Source organism: Sparus aurata, chromosome 18 (genome assembly GCF_900880675.1).
Source record: "Sparus aurata chromosome 18, fSpaAur1.1, whole genome shotgun sequence".
In the NCBI taxonomy this organism is placed as follows: domain Eukaryota; kingdom Metazoa; phylum Chordata; class Actinopteri; order Spariformes; family Sparidae; genus Sparus; species Sparus aurata.
Genome location: NC_044204.1, coordinates 32,253,821 through 32,267,626, shown reverse-complemented (window position 1 = coordinate 32,267,626; position 13,806 = coordinate 32,253,821). Strand labels below are relative to the sequence as shown.

At 42.2% G+C, this 13,806-nt stretch overlaps 2 protein-coding genes across 2 annotated transcripts in view; both read left to right on the top strand.

The window, feature by feature from the left end:
- The first annotated feature begins 4 nt into the window (after positions 1–4).
- bend4 (BEN domain containing 4) lies at positions 5–13,630 on the top strand. Its single transcript, XM_030396705.1, has 7 exons — positions 5–1,674; positions 2,115–2,935; positions 7,033–7,626; positions 9,805–9,896; positions 10,045–10,071; positions 10,321–10,561; positions 11,470–13,630. The coding sequence occupies exons 2-7, from the start codon at positions 2,296–2,298 to the stop codon at positions 11,697–11,699; spliced, it is 1,824 nt and encodes a 607-aa protein (XP_030252565.1). The 5' UTR covers positions 5–1,674; positions 2,115–2,295; the 3' UTR covers positions 11,700–13,630.
- Positions 11,714–13,806, top strand: part of rab11fip5b (RAB11 family interacting protein 5b (class I)) — a 19,819-nt gene continuing 17,726 nt past the window's right edge. Inside the window, exon 1 of the mRNA XM_030396697.1 lies at positions 11,714–13,486. The gene's annotated coding sequence lies outside the window, so the exon portion shown is untranslated. The remainder of the gene's footprint in view (positions 13,487–13,806) is intronic.

Sequence of the window (13,806 nt, the reverse complement as noted above, 5' to 3'; positions counted from 1 at the left end):
TCACGAGGTTGTGGCGGTCTCAGCAGCGGCGGTTGGTGAATATTCAAAGGACTGATAACAAGCGGCCATTAGCTTAATTAGCTTATTCTGCATGAGAGAAGAGCTCAGCGGCCTGTGTGGAGACTGAGGAGGGTTTGACATTTAAATAGTCGATGTGAATAAATGTAAAGACAGGAAGCACAAAGTTTAGAGGGAAAACGCAAGAATACCTACTTGGTTGCTAAGTTACTGGACGTTAGCCAGTAGCTAATGTTAATGTTAGCTAAAATTAACATTAATAAATAAAAAAACGTTTAGATACCAGATATTATGGAAAAATATATGTAGTGTGAATCTTTTTTTACTCCTGCTTACTTTTGTATTAGTATGCTCTTTGTGGGATGTTTTTCCATATTAGCTACTTGGACAGGTAACGTTAGCCTAGCCTGCTACTTAGCCTATTTAGCCTTCTCTGTCGAGGAAATAAACTTATTATTTTGTAATGTTAATTCTTACTTTTGATGGTCAAGAAAGACTGTTGAGAAAAAGTTGCTCTCTGTTAAAAGGCTAAATTGTAGCGGAAATAGCCTAACCAGCTGATTGGGGCTAATGTCAGCTAAATTAGCAAAGTTTAGATATCAGATATTACTGTAAAACTCTCTTTACTGTCAGTTTGCTGACTCTTTTCTACTTGTGTTTAAACATTTACCACTTTCTTTTTAGTGGCCTTTTTATGCTGTGTTTTTATTCTTATTTTACCTTCTTGGCCAGGTAACGTTAGCTTAGCCTGGTACTTAGCTTACTTAGACTTCTTAAAGTAAACTAAATTATCTTGTGACATTATCACCTTTTGTCTGAAATGACGATGCTGTTTGGTAAAAGTTTCTAACTTTAATGTATAACGTTAGGCTGTAAGATAAACTGTAGTAGAAATAGCCAAATGTGGCATCTAATGTTAGTTAATTAGCAATAAATATACCAGATATTACTGTGAAACAGTCTTTTCTGTCAGTTTGCTTTTCTACTTTTGCTACAGTTAAATTACGATTTAACCCTTTTCCACTTTTATTTCAGTGTTTTTTTCATGTATGTCACAGTTATTCTCATTCCTGTTGAAGAAGGATTAAAGTCGCTAACAAATACAGTAAGCAATTAAAACCAAAGTAGGCTATATTGTGATGTTAATTCTCACTTTGTGTGGTCAGTAAAGGAAATGTCCAGCAAAAGTTACTCACTTTAATACATGTAAATAGTTTTAGAAAGATTTAAACTAGAACTAATCAAAGGAGAGGAAGTAATAAGGTTAAAGATTTGCAAAAAAAAAAAGACTTATTGGCTTATGATAATAACACTTTAAAGGTTATTGTTTAAGCCTATTAATCACATTAACATATCACCTTTATAAAGCCCAGACTCTCATGTTCAGCTCATACAAACATGTGAAGTTTTGTGTCTCACTGGCATTTAGTTCTTCTGAAGCAAACACTTCTAACCTTGACTGGCCTGTTAAGAAGGAGAGTTTGGGAAAAATCATTTATTGTAATCAGCAGCAGCTCTTTTCCTTCCCTCCATCCATTAAATCTCCTGGTTGTAACCTATTGATGTGGCGCCTCCATGTGGTGGTGCAAACTTTCAGCCCTGCAGGCTGCAGACCAGCTGCCACAGCAGCCTGTAAACTGAGCTCCAAACATGAAGGTAAGTTCTGACTTTAATCAGGATGTAGAGTTTTTCTTTCCTTGTCTTTAACTGCTTTAATAAACTGAACATGGATCAGAAGAATGGAACCTTCAAAGTGGGAATAAAAGGCTGTAAGATCATATTTAGTTTATTAAATTTGGTTCATTCAGTAAACATGTAGAGAAAGCAAAAAAAAACAAACATTATATGTAAAGTGTGTTTCTCGGGCTGATGGTCCCCCCAGGTGTGTCTGGGTGTCTCCAGGTGTCTTCAGGTGTCTCTGGATGTCTCCAGGTCTCTCTGGGGGTCTCTGAGGGTCCAGGTATCTCTGGGGGGGTTCTGGCACCCTTTTCTATCATTTGCGCTCATGTTGCTCTATTGATGCTTTGAGCTCTGGAGCAAAATGGCCTCTGCCTTTTTTCATTTGCCGGATTCCTCTTTCCTTTTTTTCCTCTCAGATTGTACTACCGAGCAGCGCCCCGTTGTTCTCTGTGTGTGGATGGAGGCTACAAAGGAGGCAGGCAGCGGCGCACAAGTCCCGCCTGTATCCCCCTCTGGAAGAGGCTCAGTGTCGGCGCTCCCGACTGGGGATTGGAGCGGCGGCTTGTCAGTAAATTAGCCCACCCTTCATCAGTGTGTATGAGGGAAACCGAGCCAGACAGTGACGGATCTGATCCCCCTCCAGTCATCAGCTGCCTGTCACACCAGCACCACCACAGTACCGACCCGGAGCCACACATCCACCCGCCCGCCCGCCCGCCACGCTGTGACACCTGGCCGGGGATGGAGGGAGAGATGCAGCCCGCGGATGAAGGGCCGTGCGCCCCGAAAATGTGCCGACAACAGCGGGGTCCGTACAGCAGCCTGAAGCCCTTCCAGAGCAAGCGCTCGGCGGGCAAGTCGCGCTTTGACAGGTCCGCTGTGGTCGAGCTGCCGCTGTTTGGAGACGGGCATCACTTCACCTTCCACCCGGAGCAGCCTCATCATTTCCAGCCGCACCACCAACACCAACACCAGCAGCAGCAGCAGCGTCTGCAGCAGCTCCACCAAACCAGCGTCGCTACCAGCAGCAGCCAGCAGCATCACCAGACGCCTCAGCAGCAGCAGCAGCAGCAGCAGCATCGCCTCCCCTGTGAGAACAGGCCCAGCAGCAGGGTCCCGACATCCACCTCAGCGCCGGCGGCCAGCGTGGCTGCGGCGGCGGCAGCAGCATCTCCTGGTGCCCAGCAGCGGCGCGGCAGCAGGTTCTCCCCAGACTGCACCTACAGCATCAGCTCAGGTGGGTCCCAAACTTGTTCAGAGTGAGTGATGACTCCTCAACACACGTCAGCGTGTCCCGGTTCTGGTGGGCTATTTCAGATTTACTCCCACAGAATCAATTAACCTGAAGGCACTGAGGGAGGAGGTGAAGATGTCTTTTGTTTGTTCTTCATGTTTTTTTTTTGTTTTTTTTTGTTCTCATCTCTTCCTCTGCTTCTCTCCTGTCAGCAGTGATTGATCTGCTGCTGTAATGAGAGCAGTCATGATTGAATCTCCAGTGTGCATGTGCTAAAAATTACACTGGGTAATTGTGTGTACATGTGTGTGTTTACGTGTGTGTGTGTGTGTGTGTGTGTGTGTGTGTGTGTGTGTGTGTGCAGGGCCCTCACAGTCTCCGGCTGTAACACATTGTTCCGTGCTCATTTTTCCTCCTCAGCTGCTGTTCATTAGAGGGGCTGTGCAGGCTCAGGAAGAAATGTGTTCCCCGTGTGGAGGGCGGGTCCACAGGAACCAACATTAGGATGAAAGCTATGAACCCAGTCCAGGCCCTAACGTTATGACATTAAACGTTAGACATCGCATCTTGTAATCGGGTATTAATGTCGTTATCGCCGCCTGCAGAAGAGGCTCAGTCCGCCGCTTGGTTATTGTTTTTGGAGCTTCAGGTTTGCGCCGCGCTCACCTGCCTGAGAAGTGTTTACAGGTTTGATCCTAAAAATAGGCAATCGCATCATATCTTTAACCTACTTTAATCTGTGAAAGACAGCCGGAGTCTTTTTTTAAAACTATAAAGCAGAGGTTTGCATCCTTTCCTGGCGTTCATGTGCTCCTGATTTCACTAATGAAATAATCACACAAAATTATACATCCCCCTCCTCCCGCTCCAGTGAATCTTCCCATATTAACCAAGATGTATCATCCAGTCGTCTGCCAAACGTGCCGTGCATTCTCACCGATAATGACACATCAGAGGGCTTTTTATCTGCACGATGGGGTGCAACTTAATGTCCCCTCTCATGGCTGGAGAATAAAATAAAAAAAAACTTGCTGTCCTTCATGAGGAGAGGACCCCGGGACTCAGCAATCAGTTCAGCACACAATAACACAAATTACACCGAGAAGCCTTTTCCCAAAGACTTGTGATTAAAATAAATGGGGCTCATAAATTTGCCTCTGCAGAGCGTGTTGTTTTTAATGAAATTTTATGAGGCTCTCAGCTCTCGGGTGCCTCAGACAAACTGGAGAGAGAGGAGAAGAGGGGGGACTGGTGGAGGTGGAGGTGGTGGTGGTGGTGGAGTGGGAGCAGGGTGAAGGCGAATGATATCAGCTACATCTCGACGGGTAAACAGAGACAGCACGCATATTAATAAATGCGACACATCTGCGCCAGGCTGATAGACACGTCTGAGCGAGTGGCAACGCAGCAGTGGCCGCCCAGAACTCATTTAGTCTGTGTGTGTGTGTGTGTGTGTGTGTGTGTGTGTGTGTGTGTGTGTGTGTGTGTGAGAGGCCAGTGGTAATCATTACATGGAGGTATGTGTGAGATCATCTCATTGAGACGTGCCCAGACTACCAGGGAAAACGACACACTGGCGCTCGTCTCTGGACAATGTACATCTGTGCTGATTCGCCGTGCTCGGTCACAGCAGATACTGTGACTTCAGAGTTTATTGACATCTGAATAAATCAGCATAATCAAGCTGACATTTCTGTAAACAGACGAGCCCCGACTGTATGTTACTGGAATGAAAGCGCTTTGCCCCGCAATAAGACACGGTGCCCAAAAAAAAAAAAAAGTGAAAGGAAGGCAGAAAAAAACAGGAAGAATCGCTCACATTGTTTCCATTACTGTACGCGCCGCCTTCCTGTAGGAAACTGTGTGATGTTCCAGCGGCTGGAACACACTTTTTAATGCAGTTTCACTGCATTTTAAACTCAATAAAGGAGTTTTTAACTTGTTATACTCACTCAATTTAATTCCGATGCCTCTTTTTGACCCACATAAGTAAAAACCAGACCATCCGCTATCAGATCGGCTATTTCTGTACACTTATTATAGTTCTTCTTAATGCCTGTCACCAGATTTCGACATATCCGGGTCGGATAAGTCAAGAAAATGGGATCTGAGGGGGCTGAGGATGAATTGAGGCGTCTCACAGAAGAATATGTTGTAGAATTTCGGCTCGCTTGAAGACTCAGAGACTCCGATGGCTTACGTTTGGATAGTTTATAGAACAAGGTCTTGGAGGAGCAACATAACATCACTTCTGTCTGCACACAGTGCTGCTATGATAATCCTCCCGAGTCTTCCCCAAGGTCTAAATGATATCTTACAGCTTCAGGAGGCAGTGCTTCCATACAGGGTTATCTGTTTAACAACATAGCAGGGGGGATGCAGAGACTCTCCGCTGTAGCCAGAGGACTAAAGAGGTAAAATAGGTCAGAGATACTTAGTCTGTAAACATAGATAGATCGAAGGCCTCCCTACGAGGTTTACTCTAACTCTTAGCTTAGCCTTGGCTCGGTTCTTCAGACTTCTGTTCTGTAGACATGTCTACAGTAGATGTTGATATCTATGTTTCAGAGACTATGAGACACGACTTTTACATCTGAACAAGACTCCCATGACCTCCTGTTGTTTGGAGACAGAGCGACCCGGGAGAATCATAATATTCCCCCTGCAGAATAATGTCTCCTACAGACTTCTCACATGGTTTAATTAAAACCAGTTTTCAGAACCCAGAAGAGGTCGGATCATCCAGTATCTCACAACCAGAACAGTCCAAAGTGTGAATACAGATTTATGTTGCGTTGTTGTCATCTCACAAACCCGTTAGATTCATTATCTGACCACATTAATGACTGCTTGTACGTTAAAGGGGAACTATGGGACAGAAACTCAAACTCAGAAAAATATTAACTTGATGATATGTTTCTGTTTGAAGCTAGAGAGGTGGCAGGGTCCGCCACATATGAACAAAGTAAAACAGTATGAAGGTGTGTCGTCCTTTAAGGTCAGTTTGTTTGTAGGTTTTTCCTTTCTGGTTTAAAATTTCTCCCCCAAATCTACACAGTGCATCTTTAATGCATCTTCAAACAAACTCAAGGTGTCATGTTTGATAATATTTAAGCTACACGAGTAATTTTAAGGAGCACTATGTAGTTTTGGAAAATAAATTCAACCTCAGAATTGTGATATTTACAGTATTAATGAGGAAATTAGTTTGTTTATTCAGTTTACAGTCATGAAAACAAAGAGAGTTTGTTTATTTAGACATAAAGACTGATTTTAGACTGACTAAAGTCAGTCAGTGAAGATTTTTCTCTTCTGATTAAAATGTCTTCCAAAAAACTACATATTGCTCCTTTAACTTGTGATATTTAAGGCACATTTAGCTGATTATACTGCAGCACTTTTTAGCTAAAAGCTACTACATCACTTTGTTGTTGACTGTCGCAGCTCTTTACTAACAGAAGATGACTTTGTCGTGTCGTACGAGCCGACTACACAGCAGCGTCTTCATTCTGTCAGACTGTGACACTCTTCAATTCATCATCAGCACCGGATAGTTTTAATTTTTAGGATCTTATTCAACAAGGATAACTCGCAATCCAAATAGCCCGACTGTCAAAGAACAGTTAAAACCTCCATGATCCTGAGCAGTCAACATCTACTGTTACACAGCAGTGAATGAACCTCAGTCTGCTGACGAAGAACCTGTGACGTGGTCAAAAGCTCCAGAACAGCTGCTTAATGGACCGTGGTGATATTATTTTCATAGTCTTTTTTTTATGGCCATCGTTTTGCTTTAATCGACATTTGTTCCCTGTGAAGTGAAAAAGGGTCGGAGACAAAATGAGTGACTGCTTGTTTTGCTTTGCTGTTTTTTTTATTTTCTTTATTTCTTATTTCAAATGAGCAAATTCAATCTGCTGATGAGAAACTGTGCAGTTTAAAAGCTCCAGAGCAGCCACCAGATCTTGAGGTACGATTGTTTCTAAGGTCAAGAATTAACTGTGAACCTGAAATGTATCAGTCTGTGATCACTAGTATTGATTCTGACCTGTTAACGTTCACTTTCACCGACCTGTTGATTTTTCCTCCCTCGGCTGCAGAGAATCGTCTCATCCTGGATGCCTTCGCCCAGCAGTGCAGCCGCGTCCTCAGCCTCCTCAACAACGGCCGCCTTCTGGACTCCTCCTCCTCCTCTTCCTCCTCCTTCACCTCTAACATCAAGCTGGAGGACGGGTCGGGGGAGATACAGGGGCTTCATTGCTCCTCACTGGGGAAGTCCAAACCTGAAGAGAGCTCTTCCACCACAGACCCGGAGGACGACGCCCAACAAAGCCATGTGAGCCAACAACAGACCTCTGCCGTTCTCCGCATCTTCACGGACTCCCTACAGAACTATTTGCTCTCAGGGCCTCAGCAGCAGCAGCAGCAGCAGCAGCAGCACCTGGCTGTGGGTCTGGAGGACGAGCAGTGTCCGTCGGCCGACCCGGGATCAGGAGTGTCTCCTCCGAGCCACAACCTGGGCGGCTGGGGCTCGCCGACTCCGTCAGAGTCGTACGGCCACCCGTCGTCCACGCTGCCCGAGGAGGAAGAGGAGGAGGAGAACTGCTGTCCACGCTGCCTGGAGCTGGAGCAGGAGGTGCTGTCTCTGCAGCAGGAGAACGAGGAGCTCCGCAACAAGCTGGAGAACATCCCAGGTGTGGTACTGAAAGACATGACAACCAGAAAAGTTTCAGAGCTCAGAGTCTTAAGATTCTACACGTTTCTGGAGAGTGAATGAAGGATCAAGAGATTCCCTCATTTGGTGTCAGGGCTAGATTTTTAAAAATCAAGCACAAGGTCTCTGAACGTCTTATATTCAACCTTCTTTAATTGGAAAGTGTTGGCAGGGCAGTGGTAGAAGACACAATCAATTCTTCAATGTTTAAAGTAAATCTCCTGCATTCAAAATGTGTTAAAAGTGCAGAACAAACTCTCATCAGAATGTATGTACCGTTCCTCAGAGTCTTTTCAAGGTGCAGCTCATTTGAATACTTCATTTACTGTTGAATAGTTAAATCCAGGGCTGTTGCTTCAGACTCCAGTTGCTAAAATGAGGACTTGCAACTCCACTTGAACTCGCCTGCTGTGAGGCGCCACATGAATATTGAAAAATGCGGCATTGTTCGTAGTTTTTGCTTCTGCAACTCGGCCGAGCCGTCGTGAATAATACATAACATAACCAGGATGTGCGTAACATCTCAAATAACCTAAATTCAGCTGAGAGAAATCAGCCTTTCATTATTAAATGAATTAGTCTGTGCACTTAAATGAGTCGGTTCATAGTTAACTTTCCACTGCAGCACATCGCCTGCTTTCCTTCCTGCAGCCTCGCGAATGACTCGGTTGCATAAATAATTTATTTATGTGCTAGTTCCTGCTTCAGCGTCGTCTATTTTAGTCTATTGAATCAATAGTTATAAAATAATCCTTATGCATCTGTTGTGTTTTAAACAACACATTTTTTTAGGAATGCACCTGCAGCTTCATCATAAGTTATATTAACCACTAAAAAGACAGTTTACAGTTGGAGAGATACAGCTGACAGTCAGATCTTTAATAACTTTCTAAATGCAGATGCAGGTTGTATAGAAGCATCAGTAATAAGAACTGATCTGAAACCGGATAAAAGCACCTAGTCGTACATTGGGGAGTCTGATGTTACATTCTGTCCTCCGATAAATCTTTAATCTTCTCACATATTCAGCACCGACAGCGCGCTACATTACTCTGTCAGGATATTAATTAAGTTAAGCAAGTGGAGCTTCCAGTAATGTGTATTTTTGTTACTGGCAGCTTCAAATCTGATTCATCGGGAACTAAACAGCCTCATCGTTACAGCACACAGGATGAAAACCGATCCTGGTTTTATCATTTTGTAAAGTATAGAAACACAACAATGATCCAAACAAACTCATAATGAGGCTTTTTGCACCGTTGAATCTTCATTTTGAGTGTTTGTCCTTGAACTGTTCTACACATAACGATGCTTTGATGAACTATTTATAACTGGATGTTTCCATTTAAAAATAAAAAGTACTTTCCATCATGTGATTTGGGTTTAGTGCTGCACAATTGGTTGTAATATAATCGTAATTTCAATACGGTCAAGTGCAATATCCAGACTACAGAACCAGCCGTTTTTTAATAAAGGTACACGGTAAAATCTGAGAAAGTGATCTTACTTAAAATCAGAAGTTGGTACATTACAGTAAGAACTATTACACTATAGAGAGATTTTAATAAGATAAAATAGAGAAGACAAAATTAAATGAGAGTAGGAAAAAGAGATGTAAGATATGTGCCAGTGTAGATTATATTGGTTTATGTTGCAGGGTGTAATAGTTGACAGTAGTACTACTTATAAATAAATGCTAAACATACAAATAACAGGTGACTGTTGCACCTGATGATGCACGCGATCATCATAAAGACCTTGTATTCATAACTTTACTATACATTAATCAAATCCATCGTGCGTGCAGCCCGTCGTCGTCACACCGCAGTAGCTTTGGTTAGGATCCTCACGCTCTCACTGGATCTAAATGCATCAGCGTTTGGGGCAACAGTCTTAATAGCATCTATTTTTGTTAACTTCCTGTTCTCCCTAAAGCATTCTGAGCTCCCCGCTGTCACCTTAACCTCATTTTCACTGAAGAAAAACTCTCTTTTTTTTTATCTGCACGTTAAATATTCTGAACATTGACACAAACAATCTTTCACGGAGGAAAGAAAATATTTTAATCCGACACCGGATGAGTCGTCTGTTTGCCTGCAGGGAGTTGTGACTGTGTTTGTATACCTGGTCACAGTAGCTGCTGTTTGTGTTTACGCAGCTCCCTGTCAAAATGTTCTCGACTACTTCAAGACTGTTTTGGAGTTTCACAACCAGCTGGTCCAGCCGATGCCGGAGGAGCAGCTCACCGAGGTGAGGAAGGAAGGCTCCTGTGCATTAATGCACAGCTATTTCAAGCACGTGTCATCGTTAGCACATGTTAATAAAATCTTTGGTGTGATAATTGTACGATCGTGTGGTGTGAAATTGTGGGATTTTAAAGAAAACTCTGTCTCTGCAGGAAGAAGAGCGGCAGACAGTGTTCGAGGTCTGTGTTTGTATTCAACCTATGACAGTTTCTGTTAAACATAAAGGATTTATGTGTTTATCTGCCTGTAATGCTAAAAAAACATGGTGACACATTAGTGAAAATGACATGAAATTATGCTGTGCTACGTCTAAATAGCCAAAAGACAAAGCAGTTGAATATGAGATAAAATAGTCGTGTGAAGGAGTTGAACCTCGCTGCCTCCTCACATACCTGAACTTCCTGTCTTCCTCCTCCGTCTCCCTGCAGGGCAGCAAACAGCTCCTGGAGAACTACCCTCTCTTCATCACTAACAAGCAGTGGGACGAAGCTGTCAACTCCTCTAAGAAAGACGGCAGGCGGCTGCTGCGCTACCTGATTCGCTACGTCTTCACCACAGATGAGCTCAAGTTCTCCTGTGGTTTGGGCAAAAGGAAGCGTTCAGTCCACTCAGGAGATCCAGGCCTGGAGAGACGACCGCTCAACCCTGTTAAAGTCAGCTGCCTCAGAGGTACGACGCCGCGAAACGTCTGTGGAGCATTTGGTATTATGTTTTAGTCTGCTCGACTGAAATTTAAACACTGGTAGATCACATACAGGACATGAATATATATACGTATCAGTCAGTCTAAGATCATATTGACTGTTATCTGCAAAGATGATGATGATGTTTGTCAGAGGTGTTATATCAATTTTGCGCTGGTCCATTCATAAGTTATTGACACGAGACATCAGTTTGTAAGACTAAGTACTGAAAAGTTCTTATCTTTGAGTACGTAGTTGTAAAACAGGCTTACAAAAGGCTTAGCAGATATAAAAAAAATACAATTTCACTTTTAAAGACAGTGTAATGAGGCTGAACGATGTCATTGTGTGTGACTCTTTGTTTACTTCACATCAATGCAGAATTTCATGTTCGGTGCATTCTTAGTTGTGAGGCGATGCTAAGCGAGTTTATTGTATCACACTTTCCAGCCACTTTCTGATATTGAGAGTTATTTTTTGCTCTGTTTTTGGTCTCCACCACCTCCTGAAGGAAACATTTGTAATCTTTATTGCTAAAATCTTTATAGTGTTTGCCAGCAAGGTTTTATTTTCTGCTGGTTGTTTGATAAGACGGTAGAGTACAGGGGGTTTTAAGAGCCTTTCCTCCGAAACAATGCTATGAGAGCTGTGAGAGTGAATCAAAACAGTGAAGTTTGGATGCAGACTGAGCTGGAACTCATCATAACGTTACATAAAGTCGAGGGGAAGTTGGTGGTAGCGACCTCTTTCACATTGTCCCCTTGTCATCATATGTAGCTGAGACACAGAGATCAAGTCTATGCAAACATGAGATTGAACATGTCACCTGAGAATTTGCTCAGTTTTCGATGTAGCTTTCTTTGATTTCCAATAACTGAGCGTGTTTGTTGTCAGAGTTTATCCGGATGCACTGTGCCTCAAACCCAGACTGGTGGATGCCGTCGGAGGAGCAGATCAACAAAGTGTTCAGCGACGCCGTCGGTCACGCTCGCCAGGGCCGAGCGGTCGGCACGTTCCTGTGCAGCAGCGGCAGCAGCACCAGCAGCCTCTACATGGACAGCTTCGATCACCTGTCGCAGGACGAACTGTATCTGAAAGGCTGCCAGAACGGCCAGTCGGACTGAAGCTGGAGGAGGAACTGAAAAGACGAATGCCGCAAATGTAGCTGTACAACAACATATCCCAAAACTCTGACCTTATCCTGTCACTTTACAGAGTGAAGAAAACATTCCAAGTTTATCAAACACAATATAAAAACAGTCTCTCAGAAGCAGGTTCTCTTTTTAATTTCGTAGCTTTCTGTCATTTTTATACTCAAGATTTTGTTTAGTCAGAATTTGACTCTAAAGGATGTTTTCAACTAAAATTTGAGTCTTCCATTTGCTACTTTTTCTAGTGTTTGTTGTTTTATTTTCACTATCTAACGAATATTTCTGGGTTGCTGTTTTGCAAATATTCCTTGAGGTCATCAGGAAGATATTTTATGTTCATGTAGCCCAAGTTAGTGACTTTTATTCTCTCCATCCACGGAAAAGTAGCATTTAACGTTTCACGCAAAAAAATCCTGCGTCATTGGCGAAAGCACCTTTACTTGCGACCCTTCTACAGAGTGCCTCTGAGAAACTCGTGTTTTGTTACCTGTCTTGCACTTTGCAGCCCTGTTGTTTTTTTTATTATTATTATTATTTGAATCAGTTCTGATGTGTCTAGTTTTCATTCTGGAAAAAAGGAAAAGTGCATTCAAAAACTAAAAGTCCTTCCAGTGTGCTCAAATGCAGCTTCTCTTGGGTTGAAAGACGTCAACACAGCTCGTCCTGCTGAAAATGTGTCTTTAAAATTTGCTCTTAGGATAAAAACAAATTAGTTTCTCCTCGTGTTTACTTGCAATTCATCACACGAGGTCTTCTAAATTTTAGATTTATTCCATAAATGAATAATAATATTCTGATAATTCAAAATAAGATGTTTCTTTTTGTGTTCCAACGTATTTGCTCCGTCGTAGATTATTTTATTCATCCCGACACAAAGAGTCTTGTATGAATCCAACTGCCAAGAACATTTGATATATTTTGCATCCAGTTTTTCAGCAGTTAGACGACATCTTGACTCAGAACGTTTGTTTAAAGGAGAAGTTCACCCCAAAATGTTAAATTCAGTCATTATCTACTCACCTCTGTACCGACATTTCTTTGTGGAGCTTCATAAAAAAAAAAAAAAAACTGTCTAATGTTGGATTTGGATTACGTCAGACAAGCTGTGCGGATCCATTCTGTGTTTTTCATTTCATATGTTTGTTTCGGTTTTAAAACAAACTTCTGATCCCGAGAACTTACTCGCTTACTTACTTGTACTTTAATTTAATTTCGAAGTACTTTTACTTTACTTGAGGATTTCTATTTGACGGTGGTAGACAGTCGATCTAGAGAAAAAGACTTAATGTTTCATTTGGGTGAACTGTTCCTTTAAGGCCACATAATAATGCCTTAAACTTGATTCAAGACTTCCACATAACTTTGATCACGGAACACAAAATACACATTTCTGAATAATCTTTCAACCCAAGTGGAATTAACGGAGCACCTTTTTCTCTCTGAAGCTCTTATTTGCACTTTTACGTGTCTCTTTGTGGCAGAAACTCGTCTTCAAACAGATTTGAACCATTTCTGTTCTTTACCTACGTATTTATTTGTTTTGGTACTCGGTAACTTCACCTCCAGAAACACTGTTTTCTACGTTTTGAATGTACCAGATTTATTAGGTCAGTTTGCCGCGTGCTGTGTAAATGTGTAATATAAAGTACAGTATTGTGTGAGGTGTCTCTCTCTCTCTCTCTCTCTTAAGAAGCCAAGTAGAAAAGTGCCACAGAAACCTTAAACCAGTCGGATTCTGTCGTTGTGTTGCTGTTCTGAATGTGAGCGTTTCTTTGTATTTACCCTCAACGTGGCTGTTAAACAACACTGTGAAACATCAGTAGGATTTTTACAAATCTGAGAGCTTCTGTTGGTTTTTATTTATAATAAATAAAGTCAGCAGTGAAGCTGAAAACTGACAGAGAGGCTTCACTCATGTCATCTGTCGTCTGTATGTATGTCGTCTAATTCTTACAAAAGTTAGAAGGATCAGTTTTATGAGATAAAATTCGAAATGTGAGATACAGTTTTGACTTTTGATTTAATAATTGTGACTTCTGATTTAATTATTTTGATTTTTGAGTTAATAATTTTGACTTTA

Bases quoted from the DNA above. Each gene is read 5' to 3' on its own strand.
- bend4 (XM_030396705.1), top strand. From the start codon at position 2,296: ATGAGGGAAACCGAGCCAGACAGTGACGGATCTGATCCCCCTCCAGTC. The intron at 7,627-9,804 runs GTGTGGTACTGA...GTGTTTACGCAG, and splicing joins CAAGCTGGAGAACATCCCAG to CTCCCTGTCAAAATGTTCTC. The intron at 9,897-10,044 runs GTGAGGAAGGAA...CTGTCTCTGCAG, and splicing joins CGGAGGAGCAGCTCACCGAG to GAAGAAGAGCGGCAGACAGT.